Below are 24521 nucleotides of genomic sequence, written 5' to 3'. Positions count from 1 at the left end.
AAAAAAAAAAAAAAAAAAAAGTGAGGGACTCTCAGTCGGCTTGAGGGTGCAGTGACTAGCTTTATCCGGACTTAAAGAAATGTAATTATTTGCCTCTTTTAGTTTAATTTAAGATTATGCTTTTGTAGGGATGATTTAGTTTTTAAGATTAAGGACCCCCCCTCAGAAATGTTATTCTAATCACTGATATAGTCAGAACACACAACGGCTGTCTGAATTCCTCCACTACTCACTACATAGTGCATTCTCCATTTTGTAGTGCTGTCAACTGAGTGCCCTAGAAATTTCCCAGAAGTCTTTGCTCATATTGATTAGTTTTTCACTTCCTGAAGTAGATGTTGTCCTACTTGCCATTAAAAAAATGTTGAACATTGTGTCCTAATTATCTTTAAAGTCCAGGTCACTAGAGGGTCCTGCACTTTCTTTTTAGTAGTCGGGGATTAGGGGGAGAATTTGGACAACCTTGGAAAACCCAGGGGGGCAGAGATTGAAGACTTTCCAACTGAAGTTTTTTTTAATTTTTAATATATTGTGCACTAGTTTTGCAACTAATTTTGGTTTTTGCCCAAATCTTAGGCTAGCCTATTTAGCTATCAATGCTAATGCAGCATTAGGCTAGCTTGTTAAACTCAGCAGTTAAAATATTCTCCCGTAAAATGAAGGTACAGTAAATAGCTTTCTCCTCCTCGTGTTGGAGACATTGACTGTTGAAGCATCTACATATGCCTCATTGACAGCCAATGGTTGGAACACAAAGATGGACGACTGAACTTTATGACCTCGAATAAAAACACTGTGACTGAAAGTGTGTAAACATCAGCCATGGCCTATTACAATGCGATTTTTGTTAAAAAAAAAAAAAATTAATATATATATCAGAAAAAAAATATGTAGTCTAAAGCCTATTTTAGACAAGACAACAGAAAACAGTAGATTTACTCAAGTACACTTGAAAATTGCCTAAATATAGAGAGTATATAATGAATATATAAAGAGTGGTTTTGGTTTATCTCTCATGAACTATAATAACTATTGGGGTTTGCTGTAGATGTCTCAGGGAAAGACCATCTGGAATTCAGATGAGGTGAAGCTGTAGAACAAAATAAGATTCTTCATTCTTCTCACTGCTGCTCTCTTTCCTCACCGTTTGTGTGTTTGTAACTTATGTAGTGTTGGAAATTGTGTTGAATTCACATTATGGATTTTGTGTTCTCATTAATGGAACAACAAAAATAAATCGGGAGCTTTTATATTGACTTTGCAGTTAAGATTTTAACACATAAGGAGAAAAATTTGACCTTAATGAGAGTTTTGAGATCAACTCACAAGCCCTCAGATATAAAGATAGAGGAATTAAACTTTAACTATTTTAGACCATCAAGAACCAAAGTTTCCTGCGTGAGGAAAAACAGAGTTCTGCAGCCAGCAGTTGATACAAAAAAGGCTCAAACGTGAATGATCTCCGCCGCAGCGCCTGCAGAAGTCCTCCAACTCACGCTCAGTATTGACGGCTGCATTATGTGTGTGACGTCAGTCTGTTGTTTTGCTGTTCTGAAGCCCCTAGTAAACAGGAGCTCTGCGGGGCCACATGGGGAGCAGGATCGAAGACGCTTCTTCACGGGGGGATATAAGTGGTCCGAGCGCTGCCCTGAAACAGACACATGCTGGAGCTGGAGCGTCTGTGCTGACAACAGCTGACATGGTGAGTTTGATCACACGGCTTTGCTTCATCACAGCTAAGATGATTAAAGGTTCATGTGCTTAACCTTTAACCTTTTCAGTTTTGACTGTTACTTTTTGCATAACTTCATTTCTTGAGCGTAAAGTGACTGATTTTGTTTTGGACTACATTGTGATTCTCTCAGCATGTCCGGGTTCAATCCCAGATGGGTCCTTAGAGTTTGTTCTCCTCGTGCACGTGTGGGTTTTCTCCGGGCACCTCAGGCCTGCTTCATAGGCTCACTGGTGCTGTCAGGAGTGTATGTATGTGCCCCTGTAATGGACCCCTCCCCTCATCCCAGCAGGGGTTGAGATAGGCTCCAGCATCCCTGTGACCCTGAACAGGGCGGGATAGGAATAGAGGATGAACCGCTATAACATTATTACTTGATTCTATTTACAAACTGATCAAAATGAAGTCATTGATGAATAAAATTGAATTTGAAAACATATTTTTAACAAGAATTAGAGGTAAATTATTTTCCTAAATATGAATAATCTCTTAAGAACAAGAACCGTAAGCGCTCATCCTGTCTTTGGTTTTCCTAATGCAGAAATATGTGTCTGTTGTCGTCAAAAAAGAACAGATTTGTTTTCCACTTAGCTGAAATTGTGGATTTGTTTTCTCACAGTAAAGTTAATAAAAATGTTTTTTTCCCCCATTGTCCTGTTGCAGAAGACAAACGCTTTGGTCATATGGACATGCAGCCTGGTCATCTCTCTGCTCATAGACTACTGTCATGCTCAGAAGGTAGAACACGTTCTGCACATCAAACGCCATTCTTTAAAGTACTGAGTTCCAGAAAACTCTTGTGTGTTTCCACTCAGCTGAATGTCCACTGGGGTCCACAGTCCATGATGTACCTGAAGGGCAAGTGTGAGTACGAACACACATCCTGCTCTGCCGTCTGTACGCCACATTAAACCCCAAATCCTGAGAGGAATATTTGTCTAATGTCTGATCATTTCAGATTAAACTAGATCTAAGACACAGTTTTGTATGTAATATTTCACTGAGACAGAATTGTTTCTTTATTTTGAAGTATAATTGCTTCAAAATGAGTCATTATGTCGATGAAATGTGAACTAATGTGGTGTCAAACATCATTGGTGATTCATCCAGACATCAGAGAAAAACGCTCGGTGACTGACTGTTCATGCAGTGTCTTTAGTTTCCTTGTTCTCTGGTTTTTTCTGATTCACTTCTGTTAAGTGTCTCCAAACTCCAGAATGTTCTGTCTTCTAAATGCTGTTTGAAGGATTTTGGCTCATTTATAAACATTATTTGGAACTAGAAAAGTTGCATTAAAAAGTTACGATAATGCTAGTATAAATGCTTTTTGCTGAAAGTAGTCACTGAAGATGCTGAAGCTTTTTGTGTGAATTTACTTTAACTGCGAAAGGAATTTGCTGAAAATGCAAAAGCTATTTGCAAAATGTCAAATTTGCTAAAAGACTGGAAATTTTATTAAAGAACTATGAAAGAGCGCTGAAGTTGACCTAAATTTCTGAAACATTTGTACTAAGATTGCTTCAAAATCCTTAAAACATGCCAATTTTGCAAAAATGTTTTGTCTGTTGCTTAAATATGAGCTAAACTCCAAATTAGCCAAAAAACTTTAGCAGATGCCAAATTAGCCCCCAAAAAGCTTACATGTTGCTTAAATACTAGCTAAACTTTTAAATAGTCTACAATTCCTCAGTAAACTAATTAGTCAAAAACATTAGTCTGTTGCTAAAATGGAAGCTCTAAATTAGACTTAAAAACCTCAGTAAATAACAAATCAGCCAAAAACGTTAGCATGTTGCTAAAATATTAAAAAAGTAGTAAATAGTAAACTCCACATTTTTCTAATCTACTTAGAAAGTTGAAATTTGAATGCTTTCTCATTCATTTCCTATGGGGCATATTTTGAAAAAACTCTAAGTTCATAGATACCAAAAATACAAAGTCCTGAACGAGCTGAGCGTTTTGATTCCAAGATTACTGAAATCACTGAGAGTGTGATTGAGGTTTTACTTGGTGAAAAACATACAGAAAGGAGCAGGAGGATCACTATAGTGTGAATGCTGACTAATCAGTCACACAATAAAATAAAACAGACCATAATGACAGCTCATCATTTCTACATCACACTCTGAAAATCTGCTGTCTGAATGTTTTATCTGGTTCATTGGATCACATGATTTCATGACTGAAAAAGCTGGTTATACCATCCGAAATGCTGAGTCCACACATCCAGAGTCAGAGCAGCTGCTGATCCTCAGGCAAACAGTCTCTAATGACACCGTACCTTATGAAGTTTCTTCAAAAAAGACCATCTATTAGGGTCTATTTGACTATTGATTCCTTGACCTTTTAAAAATGAAATTCCAAAAAAACAAATCATCAATCCTCACTAATCTGCATCTGATGGCCCCTCCCTCAGGGAGCAGAAGACCCCTCCCTCTTCTTCTATTTATCGTTATACCTGGTGGAATGTTGTATTGTAAATAGCTTTATTTTCATTTTCCGTTCCAAAAAGATCTTTTGATCAGCTCTGCGATTCACTTTGAACAATGAACTCCGTTTGAGTTCCTGTCACATCTCCATATTCTGTAAACTGTGAGGTTTTCTGCAGCTTCATTAGAGGTTAGAGGACTTTAACCTTTGACCTTTTCAGCAGCTGAGACGGTTTCCTTCAGAGCTTAACAATGATTCTCAGCTGGTTTTACTTCTGAATCTGAAAAATGTGTTTATCGTGTCATTTTTTCAAGCATAACTGTGTCGATTTTTGTCAGATGTGAGAAAAAACTGAAAAAATGTTGTTTTCTGTGAGAACAGAGATGTGTCAAAGATGTTCGAGTCAGGACAAACTGGTAAATCCACCTTTTTCAGGGGTCTGCAACCTTTTAAACCTAAAAGAGACTTTTAGTTCAATTTCTTACCGACCGAACCCAGTGACAGCCACTTTGTTTACAAAAATATTCTTTAATTATGATTTTGTGACCATGGCACAATTGGTTTTTGAAATGTAGTTTTAAACATTTACATAGTTGAATTATAAAATATTTTATTATAAAAGAAATGTAGCTTATTTTACTGTTTACAGCATACAAGTTCCTGTCAAATAAAACACAATCTATATCTGATCCTGCAGATCAACTTAAACTAAAAAGGAGAAAAAGTCAAAGATGGCATTGATGATTGTGACTGTAGTCACTTTTTTCTTCAATTTATTCATACAGAAAGTATACATATAACTGCAGTTAAATAATTCCAAAAAATGCCGTCTCTTAACAGCAACTAGGCACTGTTGTGCCACAGAAGATAATAATAATACATTTTGTTTATATGGCGCCTTTCTGGGCACCCAAGGTCGCCCAGAAAGATAAAACATGTGCTCTTATGTATTCTAATAGTAGGTTAAACCTTTTGACATGTTTGCTCAGTTATCTGACATGTTAAATATCTAAACATAAATCTAAACATAAATGACAAAACTTAATAAAACAAATGAACCCCCCCCTCCAAGAAAGTATTCTTTTCAAATTATTTTCATTTTTCGTCAAAGCCAAAGAGCCACATTGGAGGGAGAAAAGAGTCTCCAGAGCCTCAGGCTGCAGACCTCTGACCTGGTTCATGGTCCAAGTATGAAAACATTAAAGGCTGCAGTCTTTCAAACTTCTCTGAGTTTTACTGTGAACTTGGATGAGGGGGGCCTGAGGAATGGCGGTGGAGGATTCACTGGGGCCACCTCCTAAAGGGAGGAGCTAAAGGCCAAAAAGAGGAGGAGTTTAGTTGTGGCAGCAGCCTGGCTTTAGATTCTGCTCTGTTTGTTGTTCTGCATGTTTTCATCCATCAGATCCATCTTCATGCAGATCTCTGGAATGCTCCATGATGAATAATTCTGCATATTTGATCTTTTCCCTGATGATCTGACTGAATCCTTGTTGAGTGAATCTTAAATGATTTCCAGTGAATCAGAACTCTTTGTGTTTCTGTGCTCAGATGGAAAGAGGTTTGTGTCAGAGGACGACAACAGAGTTTGGAGACGCGGTCTCAACGGTCTCCATGCACTGCTCAAAGGTACAGGAACTCAACAGGTCACCCCCCCCTCACCTCTGCGTAACAGTGTGAGCAACTACTGTCACCTCCACTCCTCATCAGCAGCTCTCTAGATCTGCTCGTTTTCGGCCTTTTCTCTCTCTGCTCATCAACCATGAAAATCCTTTAAAGGTCTGAAGATGCTCAGTTTTGTGTAAAACAGACGAGCAACAAGCAAAAGTTTGAGCACCTCAGGTAAAATGTTATATTATTGTGCATAAAGAAGCCAAGGAAAGATGAAAAAGTTCTCTAAAGGTATCAGATTACAGGTGAGACATTCTTTTAATTTGTCAAAAAAATGAGGCTTTATTTCCATCACTTACCCTTTCAAAATAACAGAGAACCAAATAACTGTGTGGAAAAGTTTGGACACCCTGCAGCGTTAGTACCTTGTGCTGCCCCCTGTTGGCAAGTATCACAACTTACAAAGACTTTTTGTAGTCAGCCAGGAGTCTCTTGATTCTTGTTTAAGATATCTTCATCCATTCTTCTTTACAAAAGTCTTCCAGTTCTTTGAGACTTCTGGATGTCTGTTATTCTCTGCTCCTTTCAGGTCTATCCACAGATTTCCAATGATGTTGAGGTGATCAGGAAGGCCGCTGCAAAACCTTCAGTTTATGCCTCTTAATTAAGACAGCGTGGATTTGGAGGCGTGTTTAGGATCATTATCAGTTTGAAGAAGCCAACTTCTCTTCAACTTGGTGTCCAAAATTTGCTGAAATGTTGTGGAATCCACTCGTCTAATGGTGAATTGTTTCCTGCAATACAAGCCCAAAGCATGATTGACCCACCCCCATGCTTAGCAGTTGGACAGAGGTTCTTTTCATTAACTCTGGACCCTTTCTCCTCCAAACGTATCTTTGCTCATTGCAGCCAAAAAGTTCCATCTTAACCCAAATGGTCCACAGAACTTGATTCCAAAATACACCAGGCTTGTTTATAGATTTAATTGCAAACTTCAATGTGAATTTTGTGGTGAGGACATAGGAGAGGTTTTCTTCTGATATAGCTTGATACTTTCTCTTCTTTTATTTTATACAAGGTAAATGATGGAAATAAAGACATGTTAATATAATGTTTAATAAGTAACCTTTCCTTGGATTCTTTATGCACAATAATATAACACTTTATCTGGGGTGCCCAAACTTTTGATCCCACTGTAGGTAATCATCAGCATGCCAGCCCTCGAGGACCAGAGTCCCACATCCTTGAGTTACTCCATAAAAGGGAAACTGTTGATCATGTCCTTAAAAAATGAAATGCATCGACCAAATGGGGAACCTAAAGTCTGTTTGTCTAAAAAAAACAAAATCCCCTAATGAACACAAATCTAAACTCCTGCAACAACATCCTTAAATCAAAGTGTTTGGGTCATGAAGCCACAGGAATTTAGGAATTTCAGTCAAAATGAATTAACAAAGCCTAAAAGCACAGACTGACGCTGAGGAATGAAGTAGATCTGTGAAGGCTTCGTTCTCTCGCTGCTTTCTGCTCTGATGTCCTACACCAGTCACACAACACAACACACTACTCACCCTTCAATAGTGCTCCTTAACACTCAGCAGAAAGTACTGTTTCTCTAATGAGCTACTTCTAACAGTGTTTCGGAGTTAGGTTGCCATAGCGACAGCTCTGCATCTCTATGCGGTCCTCCTGCAGTGTTGCACGTGCAGCAGAGCGGCTGCAGCTTTTTAATGCGGCAGCAGCTCTCAGCATCATCTATCGTTACCATGGCGATACCACGACAGGGGTCTCTGCTCTGCAAAAATCCCAACAACCCTCATGTTTATCAGATGTTACCCTTGTTCTGCTCTTTTCATGTTGCAAGGGAACATTTTCACTGTTAGGACATTTCTTTCTTAAAACAAGGAAGCTCGTTCCAGTGAAATATCATTTTTTTGTTTTATTTAAATGTAAATTAAAGAAATATCCTGGATTTTATAGGATGAATTTTTCCTGTGGAAATTGACCTGTTAATGTTTTTGTTTCTGAGGTAAATTTGAAGACTTGTGATGAAAAGAAAGTCTGTGAAAAACAAAGCAATATGTCAGGACAGCCATCAGTGTTTACGCTCTTCTCCCTCTGATGGATCTCTGCAGTTTGAATCTTTTTGCTGTGTGCTCCCAGACCTCCAGAGGCTTCAGCTGCTGGACTTCAGAAGGACCAACAGTGTTCTGAACTCAGAGAAAACGCCGCTCCCCTGTCTCGGGAGGAGATGAGTCTCATGGTCGCTCGGCTCCAACAGCAAACGGAGCTCCGCTTCTCTGGATGTTTCCTCGCTTTAGTGTTCCCCGTGACCCATGAATAAAGTCTGCTAAACCATCACTGACTTCCTGCAGTGAATCGTTTTCACCACAGCAGGGCAGTGCAACACTACAATGGAGGTTCTGTAGTTGTAACCCGATTTTCACATCCATTTATTTCTTTTCAGAGTCACAGGGTTGCTGGGGCCTATCCCTTCTAGTAAGTTCCAAGTTTGCTTTAGTTACTCAGAGACAGACGACCACACACACTTAAGGGACAATTTAGAGTCGATAATGAACCTATGAAGCAAGTTTTGGATTGTGGGGGGAAACCAACTGTATGAGGAGAACAGTGCACAAACGATTATTTTAATAGTCCACTAATCACCGATTACTTTTTACGATTACCGTATTTTTCGGACTATAAGTCGCACTGGAGTATAAGTCGCATTTTTTTCAAGTAATTTATTTTACAAACTAGTTGAAAAAAACGATATTACATCATCCTGGAAGGTAAGTTATAACATTCATAAGTGAATAGAAAACAGTCTGAATATGTGTCAACACATATTCACGTATTAGCATCATGAAAAAAACGAAAAGGTGTAGCATTTATATAACATAACAGTTTTATTTAACTATAGCCTCAAGAACTCATCAACTTTGTATCTTTACTGTAATTAATTGCACACAATCTCACTCCATATCACTAAATCCCTTAAATTCTTCGTCCTCTGTGTCACGTCTGAATAACTAAAGTAAATAAAGTAATTGCATAGATCACCATAAGAGGGCACTCTAGACTTACGGTCCATATCTCATCATTAAAAATTCGTATATAAGTCGCACTGGAGTATAAGTCGCAGGGACATTCAATCTATGAAAAAAAACGCGACTTATAGTCCGGAAAATACGGTAGTTGACTAATCGGGTCATGCGTAGAGTGGATGTAAAGCACACATCTTAACCATCGATAGCTTTAAACTAACTTAAAACTAGATATATTCTAAATAAATTATCTGCAATAATGCTAGTGTGCTGTAAGCTGTATTTGGCTGCTGAAGACGCTGAAAATATACGGAAATATGCTGAAATATTAGCTAAACTCCAAAATAGCCTAAAAAACACAAAAAGCCTAAATTAGCCAAAATAGCTAGCATGCCGCTAAAATACTAGCTAAACTCCAAAAAATCCTCATTAAATGCCTAAAAAGTCCAAAAAGTTAACATTAGCCATTATAACTTAGCTTTACTACACTCCAACCCCATATAATATAAAGTAATGACTAATCGACTATTAAATTAGTCGTTTACTATTTTAATAGTTGATTAATCGACTAATCATGGCAGCCCTACAGGAGAACATATAAACTCCACACAGAAGGAACCAGAACCTTCTCACTATGAGTGTTAACTGCTACACCACCGTGTGAGTTTTTTCACTCATAAATCACCAACAGAGAAAACGAATGTGGACTGAGAGGCTAAGAACCGGTTCAGACCAGTCCAGGTTATGGATATTTTGTTGTTGAGACATTTTTTCAAACTTTAATGAGGCGGAATTATAACAGACTTTTTGCATAAAGTCAAATATGTTGTCAGAACTGCATGAACTAATATCTAGTGCATAATTATGTTAAAAAGTTACGCTTTTAAAGTTTTAAAAATGTATTGTGTTTATTCTCTTTGGCCCGCGACCTAAGGTGTGTTTTGGATTTTGGCCCCCTGTGCGGTTGAGTTCGACACCCCTGCTGGAGTAGCTGTGATTTAACCAAATGCAACTGAAAATCTCTGATTTTCATCCAGCAGCTTCTAGAACGCTTTAAAGATCCTCAGAGTTAGGAGGACGTGCGACTCGTAAAGTCTTCAGGATCTCTTGACGACCAGGAATAAGTCCTACCCACATGTTTTACTGAGGTTCTCTCTCTCTTCTCATGCCCAGAGCTCATCAGGCTTTTATTCTGAAGGCATGCTGTCTGTTTTGTTGTGTTTGGATGATGTTTCACACACAGAAACAGGCCTTCAGGATCTCCTCTAAAGTCCTTCATTGTCCCGTTTATTCAGCAAAATGAGGTTGATAACAAGGATTTGGAGCTACATCATGTTACAGGTGGAACAGGTGGACCGAGCCAGGTGCTTCCTGACCCGTCCTCGGCTCTGCGGACTCCACCGCCTCAGGCAGCTGGACTCACCTGCAGACATTCTTACCTGCTCTTTAGTTTGCATTGACTCAACAGGTGAGAGTTCACTCACTCTGACCTGTCCTTAAAAACATATCTTACATCTGGTGAATGTTCGTTTGTTCTGTTGACAGATGTTTTTTTGCTTATTATAAAATGAAGAATATTTAGGATATATGCTCTAGAAATTAAAAATGTTGGACAAAAGATCCTGTATGAGTCAGAGCTTGTGCAGCTTTCATCTGCAGTCGACAGTCTGGGACTCCGCCCCCTTCAAACCTCATGATGGGTCATTTCTGCTCATGGAGTTTAACGATGGACAGCATCTGCTGCAGCGTCCTGCTGGTCGGAGGTCAGTTTTAGTGGCTGAAGGTCACACAGAGGGAGTCAGAGCTGCACGCGCTCGTGCACGCGCTCGTGCACGCACCTGCATGCGTCCAGCAGCCCTAACCCCGCAGATGTTGTGCTCAAACTCTAGTCTTCTAAAAGTTTTCTGTAGCATTCATGGTTTAGTCCGTCGTCATAGCAACCGCTGTCACAGTGTTATCATGTTTCCGTCCTCCCTCATCCTCTCCCTCCCGCTGCTGCCGGCGTGGTTGTGGTTCCTGTCCTGGCTGTAGGAGGCGCTGTTGCTGAGCGACGCTCCCATGCTGTTGGGCATGGAGACGCTCTGAGGGAACGGTCGTCCTGCGGCGGCGGCGCCGTTCCTTGCGGAGTCTCTGCTGTAGGGGTTCAGGCCGTCGCTCTCCAGGATGATGTCTCCCTCGTCGTCCTCATCGTCGCTGTCACCCTCAGCCTGGCTGCTGCTGCGGTAGAGGAGGAGAACGCAGCGTCAATCACGCAGAAACTGACTGATAAACCAACAGCCCAAAGCATCAGAGATCCTCCTGCAGACCATCAGGAGACGTTTCCATTTATTTATGCATTCAGGCTCCTCGTACCTGGCAGTGATGGGATTGCTCTGGGAGGCGGGGCTTGGAGAGTCATGTGACAGAGCAGAGCCGATGGAGCCAGCCGAGCCCACGGAGCCAGTGTTCCCCACGGAGGTTTTGCTGCCGCGATAAACGTTGTTCCTCTGATTGGCTGGTTTGACCGTCACGACGAGGTTGTGGCTGTTAGCCACCATCATCGCTGTAACCTGAAACATACACAGGAGGAGACGGTTCAACGTGTGAATGATGAAAAATAAAACATTTCTGTTGAAACGGGATTTAGGCTTTTATTTTGTTCTGATATGTGGGCATAAATAAACAAATATTTATACATTTTCAGATTTGGTATCATATCTGATATTTGTTATCTTTTTCTATTATTTTAATGTTCTATATTTATTTTTACATTGTTATATTTTGTTTTCTACAACTAAACAATTTTGATTTCATGCATGACTTTCTCTTTTGTCCTCAGCTTCCTTATTCAGATCATTTTACTGCTCATTTCTACAAAGAGTCTAAAATATAAAAAAATAATAACTAAATATTAATTATAAATATACACTGCTCTGTAAATGTGATCAACAAGAAAGATGCAGAGATTTGACAGCTTCCTTTATTAAAGGGTAACCAAACAGGGCAGTTGGAGGCCGACTCCATTCTCAGCCCAGGTTTGAAAAATGCCAAAAAGGGGGCGGGGCTAGTGGAGCTATACTGAGCTGTGAAGGTGTGGCTTGGATGAATGATTGACAGTTAGGTTAGTTTTATTTAGCGTGATTCTGAGTGGTTCTGGATTCTGATTGGTTCTGGATTCTGATTGTGCCAGATTCCGACTGGTTCTGGATTCTGATTGGCTCCAGATCGACTGTAACTCCAGCTCTGTCTGAACCCTCTCAATGTTTACCTGATCCAGAGACTTCCCTGCCACCTCGATGCCGTTGACCTCGATGATTTCGTCGTTGATGGCCAGCAGACCTGTGCTTTCAGCGAGGCCCCCCCGCACCACGCGGGATATGAACACCCCCGGAGCCTGCAGGAGGACGGACAGAAGTCAATCCTCGTATGTCGGCTTCTCACGAGCACCAACAGCACGGAGGAGCTTTCCTTACCTTCTCCACCCCGTGAGGCGTCACCCGCACGCTCACACCGTCTCGGATGTAGAAGCCCAGAGGTTTGTTGGTGCCGTGCTTGTGCAGCCGCACCCGTCTGTATGCCTCCGGCAGGATGTCCACGTCGATGATGGAGGAGATCTGTCTGAAGTCCTGTGGCGGACCAATCTGGGGGACAGATTTTCCTCTGGAGTGTGTGGCGCCTGGATTCAGTCCTGGTAGGGTCATCACCTTCTTGCGCCTTTGCAGGGAGTTGGTGGCAAAAACCATGGAATCATCATCTAAGGAAAAACAAAACAGAACGATAGTGTTTATCATCTTGAACCCCTCCCTGAATCGAGAGTGTACAGAGGGGGGAGTCTGTGTAAGGCAGAGTAAACACACATTTAAAACATGAGCACAGCAGAAGAAAAGAGCTGCAGTTCTCGCTCAGCTCTGCACTTGATTAAAGACAAAGATCTGATTGAGCAGCAGTCAAGGAGGGATGTTGGCCCTCCAATCCCCAACTTGACTTCTGGGACACGGAGCCTCTCTGGTGAAGCAGGAGCCCCCCCCAGCCATCCGGTGGGAGTCTGGGAGCAGAGGACAGGCACAGACCTGCTTTAGCTTCACACTGAGAGTTCCAGTAAACGTGTATCTCAGCGCTGGTCAGCTGATCCCATCTACCATCTGGGGAGGTTCAGTTCAAAAACAGACCCTGAACAGAAACCTGATGGGAGGAAAATCCCTTTCAAGCTTGTTCTAAACAAGTAAGGGTTGAGAAAGTGTGAAAGGAAAAGGACGTGGTGTGAGGAACGTCTCCAAACCTGCATCTTTATCTGCTCATCTCACGGATGGAAGAACTCCAGAGGAATTCGGTCTGAAAATATTGTTCTGCTGCACCTCACACCTGGATCACTTACAAAGTAAATGTGAAAGTTCATAATCCAGTAAATCCAGTGCGAGGCTTTCTTCTGACAGTCAAAAACGATGGAGAAACATAAAAAAACTCTGTTTTTCTTCTTTTTGACTCTTTTTTGAACTGAGCCCACTGGACCGTTCCAGATTCCTCCGGTTTCCTCTGGTGGGTTGGGTTACGCGGCCTCGCTGCTTTCCTGTCCGTGTGTGTTTGTGTGAGCACTGAGCTGGGCGCTTCCACTGTTGGGTTTGAAGTTCAGAGTCGCCAGTTTTGTCCTGCTCTGTTCTGACTTAAACTTTGACTGTCAAACACTCAGGGAAGCCACATGCTGCCACTCACCTACAAGCAAAAGGATATAGGTTTACAAATATGTGTATTGAACTGAAATTTAAATTTGTGCCTTGTTCTCAACCCCGTGTAATTACACCACTTGGCTCTAGATGGAAGCACTCCCTCTTGGGGTACGGCTACAGGTAATGGAAGAGCTGAAGCTGCTGGTTGAGGCTGACTGCAGTCCTACCTCTTCTCCACCTGAGCGTGCAGACTGTACTAAAACGAGATCACAGGTGGATGAAGTCAACTGTAGCTGCACAGGAGGGCTCTGCAGAATCATGGGCTGCACAATTTACAATACAGATCCATCACAACACAGCATTTCTGCCTCAACGGAGGCAGAGCTGTTAAAGTGTCGGTGAAGGACACCAGTGGTGGAGGAGCTGAGGTGTGTCTCAGAGCAAGAAGTTCATCATCACCAGAAGCAGCAATGCTGTATCTGAATTTGGCTGCTGAAGATGCTAGTGCTGATAGCTGAAGATGCTGAAATTGATAGCTGAAAACGCTGAACAAAAAAGGCTAGAAACCGAAAGAGCTAGCATGCAGCTGAAATATTAGCTTAACTCCAAAATAGCCTAAAAAAAGCCTGAATTAGCCAAAACTGTAAGCTGAATTTGACTGCTGAAGATGCTAAAACTGATAGCTGAAAACCCTGAACAAAAAAGGCTGGAAACAAAACCGCTAGCATGCAGCTGAAAGATTAGCTAAACTCCAAATAGCCTAAAAAAAGCCAGAATTAGCCAAAACAGCTAGCATGTAGCTCAAAATATTAGCTAAACTCTAAACTAGCCTAAAAAACCCTAATAAATGCCAAAATAGTCCAAAAAGCTAGCATATAATATAATGTAATGACTTATTGATTATCAAATTAGTCGTCGACTACTTCAATAGTCGATTAGTTGTCGACTAACCATGGCAGCCCTACAGGCCCCGTGGCAGCGTCATGATGCAGCACTCAGATATGTCGACTCAGCCCGCACAGATGATCTGCAGGCGACACAGACTCTCCCTCATTAAGGATTAAAACCACAGGCCCCTGCAGGATTACTCCACTCTGTGAGCGCACCAGCAGCTCCCACAAGAGACCCACATTCATCATGCAGACAGATTTAATCTCAGCCTGTAATCCCGTTGTTGTTGTTGTTCATCAGAAGATGAGTCTCTGTTGTCTCCTCCTCAGACTGAACACATCTGTAGGACGGGTTTGTCCAAAATCAAACCCGACTCCTCTCAGATCACAGCTGGGTTTCAAACCATCACCTCCAGCGGAATCCATGATCCCACATGCAGGAGGAGCTCGGCTTCTTCTAGCTCGACAGGACAGGTTTTTGTCATGCTCATGTTTCTGTAGACGAGGCTGAGAGTTACCCTGAAAGGAAGAGAAACATGCAGGAAGCCTCTGTGGAGACTAACCTGACCTTCTGCATTCCTCAGACAGACATCATTCCTTTTGTCTGCCTCACCCTGACTGTGTGTGGGTGTATGTGTGTGTAATGGGGGACAGCATCCACCTGTGCACACACACCAAACATGTGTTCAGGTAGTTTCCTCACAGAACATAGACAGAGCCTCAGCTGAGGGGGCAGACTATCGCCTGGAGGGACAGACACAGCTAAGCCCACACAGGAAGGGAGGCCTGTTTGAAAACAGCTTGATGCTGTGTCTCCACTGCAGACTCAGACAAAAACAACCCTGAGAAAAACCCCACGGAAAGATAAACGTCCTGACAACAACCTGGAAAACACCAGATAAAAACCAGACAAAAACCTCTTCAAGCTCCAAAACAACCTGACAAAATCAGTAAAAAACGTGACCTAATCTGGCACAAACAAAACAGCGAAACGAAAACTAAAGCAAACTAGAGTTTTTCCCAAAAGGTGTGAAATCTTTCTGCTGCACAGGTGCTGACTGAGAAGCAGCATCACAGCAGACCAGGCTCCCCGTCTGCTTCACCACCGACTTTCAGGTGCTTTTGTCTTTCTCGTTTGACCCTCTGATCTAATATAATTCTTGTGTAATAACAGTTCTCAAGTTTCTGCTTTTATTAAATCACTGAGTAGACTCTGAAACTCAGGAATCATAGATTAAAATGTGTTTTACAAAAACCCAACATTCAGCCCGGATCACCTAAAAAATGACACTGTTCACCAAAACGTTGGTCAAGTTTTGGACAGCTGGTAACGGTGTTGGACACCTTCACCTACTGCATTAGTACTACTGGATTAGTGCTACTAGCTGGGTGATATGGAGTTTTTATGTCTCAATATAGTTTTTTCCATATTGGGTGATAATGATGTATATCACGATATAAACCAAATAACTATATTTGTCAAATTTGAACGCTCTGCAGCTCAAAAAAGAAAAGTGTAATCATCAGTTTAGATTTAAATATGTATTTCTTATACTTTCAACATAACATATGCACTGAGCACCATGCATATATATATATATACATATATATGTATACTAAGCTGAAAATTTATGCGAAAGCTTTCAAGTTTCAAACGAGAACATAAATAGAATAAACCACTAAACTGTCTGTTCAGCTCTATTTAAAAACAAAGCATTCATTCTACTAATAAATTCTAAATTTTTCAGGCTTCACAGAACAAACAAAATTATAACAGTATTTTACACACAAATAACTTCGGCATTTTACTATTTGAACTTTTTTCTAAATTTCCTATAAGACAATTAAATTGCGTAGAAGTAATTTATAAATGGTATGAAAACGTCTCTGTTGTCATCTAACTGTAAACTCCAATTGAGAAAAAAAGGTTGTTTTTGTGTATCGCCCACTGCTAATACACAGTGGATTCAATTCTATTATTTTAAAAACCTTTTTTAATGAATTTCCTACGAGTTATTTTTGTTGTATTTATCCACCATGTCTTAAAAGTCCATGTAAAATATTGTCTGACTGTAAAGTGGTCCATGTTTACATGCAGACGGCACACGGAACAGCTCGTTAGCATTAGCATCATGCTAATGCTACATCAGGGCCACCAAATCAACACTTTTTATTAAACTCTTGGTTGGTGCTATAAGTCCACACGGTTTGCCTTCGTGGAGAAGTCCAAAATGAGAGCAAATAAACATAAATAATAAGATACAAACATTTACTCGCCTAACTCTCTAACTTTTAATCGACAAATAGGAGAAAACACTTCCAACTGGCGAATGTCAATTTCAGATCCTTCAAAATAAAAGTCTATCACGATAGACTCATTCCTCTTTCAAGAAAAAAGTTATATCGCAATATCTATGGTTATTGTTTTATCGCCCAGTCCTAGTACTACTGCATTAGTACTGCTGCATTAGTACTACTGCATTAGTACTGCTGCATTAGTACTACTGCATTAGTACTACTGCATTAGTACTATTGCATTAGTACTACCGCATTAGTACTACTGCATTAGTACTGCTGCATTAGTACTACTGCATTAGTACTATTGCATTAGTACTACTGCATTAGTACTACTGCATTAGTACTACTGCATTAGTACTGCTGCATTAGTACTGCTGCATTAGTACTACTGCATTAGTACTACTGCATTAGTACTACTGCATTAGTACTGCCGCATTAGTACTACTGCATTAGTACTACTGCATTAGTACTACCGCATTAGTACTGCTGCATTAGTACTACTGCATTAGTACTACCGCATTAGTACTACTGCATTAGTACTACTGCATTAGTACTACCGCATTAGTACTACCGCATTAGTACTACTGTATTAGTACTGCCGCATTAGTACTACTGCATTAGTACTACTGCATTAGTACTACTGTATTAGTAGGCTGCTAGAGGTTAGAAGCTGGGTAAAGTATGGTTCACTGGGGCTCTGTCATCTATTTCTATCTACTCCACGATACTTTATCAATTATTTTTCATTTAGTTCTCGATGCTTCTGCTTGGTGCAGTGTGATTCATGTGTTGTCCCTCCTTCCCACTCCCCTCCAGGAGAGGGGGACACATTCCAGATTCCAAGTGGCCATCTGTGCTCCCGTTCTTGGCAGTGGACCTCACCTCTGGCTCGTCTCATATACCCAGATGTCCCAAAGCTACATCTAGATTCAAACATGTAGTTGTAGAGTTAGATAAGCTAATTCTTCTTTAAAAGTTCTGGTACATAGCCTGTCTGTAATGGGAGAAGACCTCTCCTTCTTGTGGATGCCCTTGAAGTTTCTGCTTTTTTTCCCCCAGAATCGGTTTTTTAAGGAGTTTTTCCTCACCGAGAGGGAGGGGTTAAGGGCAGGGATGCCCAGTTTAGTCCGTTTAGTTTAGCAGTCAGCTATTGTTTATATTTCATGATTTTATATTTTTGGACAGTTACCGGTGTGAAGCCGGTTGAGACAATCGTGTTGTAATATTGGGCTATATAAATAAAACTGAATTGAAACATCAGCTCAGTTTCTGCAGTAAATATTGATGATGTCAGACGGATGAAGTCCTGGTTTCTAGTGGCAGCTACAAACGCTCAGAGGGGCACATTCTTCAAGAGACAAAGACTTCTTTTTCTGCCCCGCGGGGCCGTGCTAAATATTGATGTTTCACTTAAAGGTTCAAACCGGCAGTGAATCAAAGATTCACACAACCCGCTGCAGCTGTGCATTCTGGGAGTTATTATTCTTTGACTTGAACCTGCAGGGTGAGAGCGCGGTCACAGGTTCTACTTCCTCATTCAATAAAAACACAAGAAACCTTATTAAACTTTTCAGCTGAGCCCCGTGAAGGAAGCGGAGGTAACCGGAGCCGCTCGGGGCTGCCGGTTTCCCGCCTAACCCTTTCCCCGCACCTCGTCCGGGTTTTTAGTTTCTTCGTGTGCTAAGGTCCTTTTCAGAAACACATAATCTGCTCTCATCAGAATTTGTCAGAGAGTTTCAGCAGAAATTCTTTTCACAATCTCCTCTGTCAAAGCTGGAACTCAACTGAAACGAACAAATCTTCCTTTTGGCAGCAGAATCCAGACAGAAAAACTCTTCATCTATTTCAGGGACTTTCCTCCTCTGCTGGCATCTTTTTCTAGGTATGAATATTTCATTCTCTCCTCCCGTCTTGTGGCACATGGATATTTTCATACTTTCATGCAGCTCTTCATGCAGATTCCAAGTATTTGGGGGCTGGAGGAGCCTTGGTTGACGTGTTTATTTTCCCATACTGCTCCTGTTGAGGGGAAAATGCTCCGTCTTAATCACAGAAACCGTAAGGAAAAAAAAATCCTGATAAAGTAACTTCCACTCCTCCACAGTCCCAGCTGGTGTTTTTAGATTTGGTTGGGCTGATTCCAAACAAAACTCCAAATCATTCCAATATTTGAATGGATCGGCGGTGTTGTCTTTGGTTGACTTTCCCTCCAGAGTCACTCTGTGTTGCTCCGTACTAGGGCTGCCACGATTAATCGACTAGTAAAATAGTCAACAACTATTATGGCATTTATAAAGTTTTTGGAGTTTAGATGATATTTCAGCTGCACACTAGCTGTTTTGGCTAATTTAGGCGTTTTTTTTTTATTTTTTAGGCTATTTTGGAGTTTAGCCAATATTTCAGCTATATCCCAGGTATTTTGGCTAATTTAGGCTTTGTTGTTTTTTAGGTTATTTTAGAGTTTAGCTAATACTTCAGCTACATGCTAGCTTTTTTTCAGTTTTTTAGGCTATCAACTTCAGCGTTTTTAGCTATCAGCACTAACATCTTCAGCGGCCAAATTCAGCTTACGACATTCACACTAGCATTATCACAGCTAATGCTATATATCTACTTTTTCGTTAGTTTAAAATTAATGATGGTTAAGATGTGTGCTGTACATCCAGTTTGCTCATGACCCGATTATTTAACTCATCGAAAAAAATAATCAGTGATTAGTCGACTATTAAAATATCGTTTGTGGCTGAACTATTCCATACCCAAGTGATTGTTTGGTTATAGGTCTGACAAACAACGTCAATTCTGTCATTGTAGAGCTTCTGACAGCTGGTTTCTGGTTATCTTTAGTCTGCCGATCTAACTCTTCTTTCTTTCCATCCATTGTTAGTCCAAACAGACAGCTATTACAGGACAATGTACCAGATTTATGACCTATGTTAGAAAAGTCCAACAAACTTAAATGTAAATAAAATAACACAATCTAATCTAAAATTATAACACTGTGTATACAAGGTTCATCAACAGTTTTTTAAATTCCCGCTCCAGCCCGATCCTGTGGACTAACATTCCTGTTCCTCCCAGTAACGTGATTATTAAAAACACGACTCCCGTTCTATGGATGAGACCCAGTGGGATCCCAGAAAGCCGTCAGCGTGTCATTCCTCTGCAGGAGGGGGGACGTGCAAACATGCCGGCTGTGGGTTGGACGATGTGCTGAGCAGATCGGATGAGACGAAATATATCATCAGCGTTCATCCACAGATGCTAATCAGCACATTTCAGATTCCTATCCGTCAGTATAACTCTGACCTTCTGTCTTTTTATCTGACTCTGATTTAGACAGATTTTGCTGTGCATGTGTACACATAGATGGAAAAAAGTGTAAGCATCCTGATGTCAAATCTAGCTGACCTGGTCTTGGAGCAGAATCAGTGTTGACACACCAGCTTCCATTTTAAAAGTCATACATTTAAAAGAGGCTTGTGATGTTTCTGCTTCCAGCTTTTGGTGCAGAAGACTTAAAAAGAAAGAGATGTGGAGAAACCAAACATTACAGGAGCATAAACACTAAATAAATTCTCCTGAACGCTCAAACCACGTTATAGCTCAGGCATGGGCAAACTTTCTTACTCGTGGACTACAAAGCGTTCTAAAATTTGACGGAAGGGCCAGATCAGGAGCTGATATGTGCTTTGGTAATTCACCTCGTAAAAGAAAGAAATATCACGGAATCTGGACAAAAACATGCCCTAATCTTAAATAAAAATTACTTTAAAACACAACATTTTGGAGTTTTTATTTCATTTTAGTGTCATTTTCCCTGATGGGTTGATGTCTCTGGGAAAAACTCAAACTCAGGGAAATGTTGCGTTCATGTGGTGTTGGAATGATCAGAAAAATGACTGTCTGACTTGGAAATCACACATGAATATCGGAAAACCAACAAATCTTTAAACACCACAAGAATGCAGAATAAGGCCCAATCCGAATTCTTCCCTTCTTCCGATCCTTCCTTTTGAGGATGTATTTTTAGTGCAAGTGTATCCAGAAATTAAGTTTTTTTTTTTTAAATCCGACCCTCCAAGTGGAGATACAAACTCCTCTGTTTCGAGGGTAAACCACGTCACACTTTTCTTCACACGGGTGCTATCTGAAGTTAACAGTTAAATGTAAGTATGACTTTTTGAGTAGCATGACCTTTTTAAAGTTATAAAACCGCTCTTATGTATATTTGAGCGCTGAAAGCTCCGCGCTAACGCTAGCGGACCGGCAACTATTGGTGACGTCATCGAATGAAAGTGACGTCCGAATTCTGAGACACTATTTTTTTATAACTGTCCGTTTGGAGGGCTAAATGAAGGGGAAGGGAGAAGGGAAGAATTCGGACCGGGCCATGGAAAATTAGTATCTTTCAGGCCCCACCCTTGTTCTAATTTGAACTCAGAACCTGTTGTGGCTCATTTTTGAGTTTTGGCTCACTAAAGTGTCCACAGGAGACGGGTAAAAGAGAAATGTCCCAGCAACCCCCTCACACTACAATAGGAGATGAGGAGGACCCATCAGAGAAGGAGCATCCCGGTGGTTCTGGCCCTCCTCCTGTGGAGGGAAACTATGAATTCCATGTCTAAGAAGAGCGGCGAGCTTGGCTGCATTGAATGAGTGATACCTCATCTGGAGCTGCACACGGACCTGCCTTCGGCTCCTGACAGCCATGACGGTAGCTCAAACAGAACCGTCCTCTCACCTCCTCTAAAACCCTTTCACTGGCCGTTAGAGAGGTGGAGCCAAACATTAAAATCCACTGTTTGCTAATAGGGAATTCTTGGGATCAGGGCATCCCATTTGAGCCATTTGCCAGCTGCCACACATAAATCTGTACAGGAATCACTTGGATCGAGTCCTGGTGAGCCAATCAAATCCCAAAGGAATTCTGGGCCAGCTTGCAAATGAAAATGAAAAAGCAGCATGATGTTGTCAAACAGGACTTCCAGCCTGGTGAGAAGGTCGTTGCTTTAGTCCCAGTGACGGCGTCAGCCATGTCTTCAAAGTGATGAGACTCAGCAGCGCTGACAATAATCAGGTCCAGACAACACCAGAACACCCACAACCGGGTCAAAACCAGCAGACCGGTAAAGATTTTGTCTCATATTTGGTCTCCAGGTGCCGCATGTGTTAGCCTGCTTCCATGACAAACAGATTATTCTTCTGTGAAAGCTCTTTAAGCTCCAGAAGAACCAGACGCTTAGATAAAGAGGTTCTCCGGATCTGATCAATCCTAACAGGACTTTATGAGGGTCAGAGGGCTTGGTTCCAAACGAGAGCTATGATGTCATGTTTGACCCGCCCTCCTGCTGACGCTCTGCTGAACCTGAAGCATCATGTGCCCGATTCAGGCATTTGTTCCTCAGCAGTGTGTCCTGTTTTATCTCATTTCCTTTGTTCTCGCCCTCCCCTCACTCGCTGCTTCTGCCTCCAGATCTCTGAGGTAATCTGATTACACCGACAGCTGGTTGAGAAATGAAACAATGGCAGCTGATGGCAATCAGGTTGAAAAGTAGCATCATCTGAGGAGCAGTGGGGCAAAAATATCTGAAAGTTTTCTATTCAAACAGCTGAGTTTGGCCTGTAATGTTCACACCTCAACTGTAAGAGAGAGAATGTAAAAGAGAATCATTTATTTGATTGTATAGCACATAGGTTTTTGTGTCTGCAGACCGTTTAAACCAGAACATGTCCAGACCCGTCTAAAGTCCTCCAAAGACCATCTGGAGGATCCAGAGGAGGACTGGGAGAAGATCATGGGTCAGATGAAACCAAAATGAAATGCTACTCGCCGCATTTGGGGAGAAAGAACCCCGAACTCACTGTGAAGCATGGGGGTGGAGACATCATGCTTTGGGGCTGTTTTTCTGCAAACGACACAGGACGACTGATCCGTACGAAGGAAAGAGGGAATGGATCCATGTATGGAGAGATTCTGGACAAAAGTGTCTTTCCATCAGTGAGAACATTGACGAGGAAATTGGTCTGGATTCTACATGACCAAGAACCCTAAAAACATCACCATGGAAACAAAGGGAAACAATATCAAAAGTATGCTCTCAGTACAATAGAAAATCTGAGGTTTGAGTTGAAACATCCCAGCTCTAGAGGAGATCTGCATGGAGGAATGGACCGAAATAGCAGCTCCAGTTTAAACCTGGTGAATATCTGCATGAGACCTTTGACCTCTGTCATTGAAACAAGGGTTATAGTAGTATTTAGGGGAAGTTTTGCTTTTGTTATCTATTTTCTGCTTATACTAATAAATTATAAAAAAAAATCTGTGATTTCCTGCATTCTTTTTTGCATTTCATCTGAAGTGTTTCTAAGATTACTGACCAAACTCAGCATTTTAAGTCAAACAATGTTTAGAATCACTGATAAAAACCAATACTTTTATTAACCATGATGTGTATTTGTGACCCCTCCACAATGAAACACTGAAATATCTCTATCGGGAGGTTTAATCCTCTTTGTATCCTAGAGTGAAACACAAACCTTCTCCTGAGCAGAGAAAAGAGATTTGGATAAAAGAAAACTCTGGTTCTGGTGAGTGTCACTAAAAAAAAAATCCTCAACCAAATTTACTTCCACAGGCAAGTTCTCAAGTTGATTACAAAATGATTCGATTAAATCTCAACTTATTCTTTATTTCAAATAAAATACAACTAATACTATATGGTTATGAAAAACTCATTTCACACAACAAGTAACACAAGTTAATTTAGTGAATTTGTTTAATAAAAACTAAAAAATAGTCTAAAACAATCACAATAACTAACATTGTTTATAAAGATTGATTCAAACTGACCAATAGACTAATTAAATCCATCCTCACTTCAGTCGCTGGCTTTCTTCTGACTCTTGAGCAAATGAAAATCCCTGTTAGGTGTGTCCAAAATCTAGAAGGCACACCTGGATTCCTCCACCTGATTTCCCTCTGCATGTAAATGTTTTGTTTCCTTTCACATCCGAAAATGTGTTCAAGAAAAGAAATGTTAAAAATGTGTTGGAAGTCCCAGAAAATGGCGTTTTACAGCCGATGGTCATGTTCTCTACATGAAGATCTTAGCTCTCATTCAGCTGATAGACAGAAACTTCAGGATTTACAACAATCAGAGTTTTGAAATTAGCCATTGGTGAGGTAATCTGATTACTTCCTGTATTCGGGTGCATGTGAAAAGCCTAATTAAGATTATTATATCACAGACTGGGGTGTGGTAGAAGCTCCGCCCACTCATAAAGATCCAGTCAGATTAATTTTCTAGAACATTTTTTTTCTCAAGGATCAAGTTTTATTTAGAAAAACCTTTATATATAAATCAGGACAAACATTTTCTTTTCCATCTGCAAAGGAAAACTGATTAGAAAGGGATTTAGAGAAGGCCCGTCGTCCCAACAACCTGCTGAGACTGAGCTTTAATCTCTCTGTTCTGGACAGCGCCGGCGCCCTGGGCGAGGAGAAGCCCCGCCCTCCTCACATGGACTGATCTCAGGTCACCACGTCTAAAGTCTGCCATCGTTTACTGCTAAAATCCAAGAAAACGAGCTGATCTGATTATGTTCTGCAAATCTGTCAGAACTTGTTTTTTTATTCTGTTGACAGATGTGTTTTAGTGTTTTTAAGGGTGTTTGTCTCTTAAATGACCAGCAGGAAACCGGAAGCAAACGTGACGAATGCTGAACCCGTCCAGCAGCGATCAATACGACTGAAGTCAACTGCAGCTACCTCATGCATCCCTGAAACACCAGCGAAGCTTCTCCTCTTCAAAGCCAGCCATGAGTCCAGAATAACAACAGAGAGCTGTGACCACGAGGGGCGTGGCCTGCA

The 24521-nt window shown here is 41.1% G+C and overlaps 2 protein-coding genes across 3 annotated transcripts in view; one reads left to right on the top strand and one right to left on the bottom strand.

Annotated features, from left to right (window-relative positions):
* The first annotated feature begins 6 nt into the window (after positions 1–6).
* On the top strand, positions 7–8131 carry LOC112152576. The gene is made up of 5 exons (XM_024282237.2): positions 7–1702; positions 2396–2470; positions 2548–2596; positions 5711–5788; positions 7934–8131. Exons 1-5 carry the CDS (start codon positions 1589–1591, stop codon positions 8023–8025), a joined length of 408 nt encoding a protein of 135 aa, XP_024138005.1. The 5' UTR covers positions 7–1588; the 3' UTR covers positions 8026–8131.
* Positions 8132–10076: 1945 nt separating this feature from the next.
* Positions 10077–24521, bottom strand: part of pard6a (par-6 family cell polarity regulator alpha) — a 23241-nt gene continuing 8796 nt past the window's right edge. The window contains exons 3-6 of one of the 2 annotated variants that reach the window (XM_024282726.2): positions 12270–12550; positions 12065–12190; positions 11170–11366; positions 10077–11031 (exon numbers count right to left, since the gene is read on the bottom strand). In XM_024282726.2, the coding sequence (XP_024138494.1) occupies positions 10764–11031; positions 11170–11366; positions 12065–12190; positions 12270–12550 (872 nt within the window). In that variant the 3' untranslated portion in view covers positions 10077–10763. Of the gene's footprint in view, positions 11035–11169; positions 11367–12064; positions 12191–12269; positions 12551–24521 lie in introns of both variants that reach the window. The other variant, XM_024282725.2, reaches the window with a different exon arrangement.

This window comes from Oryzias melastigma, linkage group LG6 (genome assembly GCF_002922805.2).
Source record: "Oryzias melastigma strain HK-1 linkage group LG6, ASM292280v2, whole genome shotgun sequence".
Taxonomy (NCBI): Eukaryota; Metazoa; Chordata; class Actinopteri; order Beloniformes; family Adrianichthyidae; genus Oryzias; species Oryzias melastigma.
This window is presented reverse-complemented; position numbering and strand designations above follow the sequence as displayed.

Coding starts and splice junctions, on each gene's coding strand:
- LOC112152576 (XM_024282237.2), top strand. CDS start 1,589: ATGGGGAGCAGGATCGAAGACGCTTCTTCACGGGGGGATATAAGTGGT. Junction 2,471..2,547: donor ACTACTGTCATGCTCAGAAG/GTAGAACACGTT, acceptor GTTTCCACTCAG/CTGAATGTCCACTGGGGTCC. Junction 2,597..5,710: donor GATGTACCTGAAGGGCAAGT/GTGAGTACGAAC, acceptor TTCTGTGCTCAG/ATGGAAAGAGGTTTGTGTCA.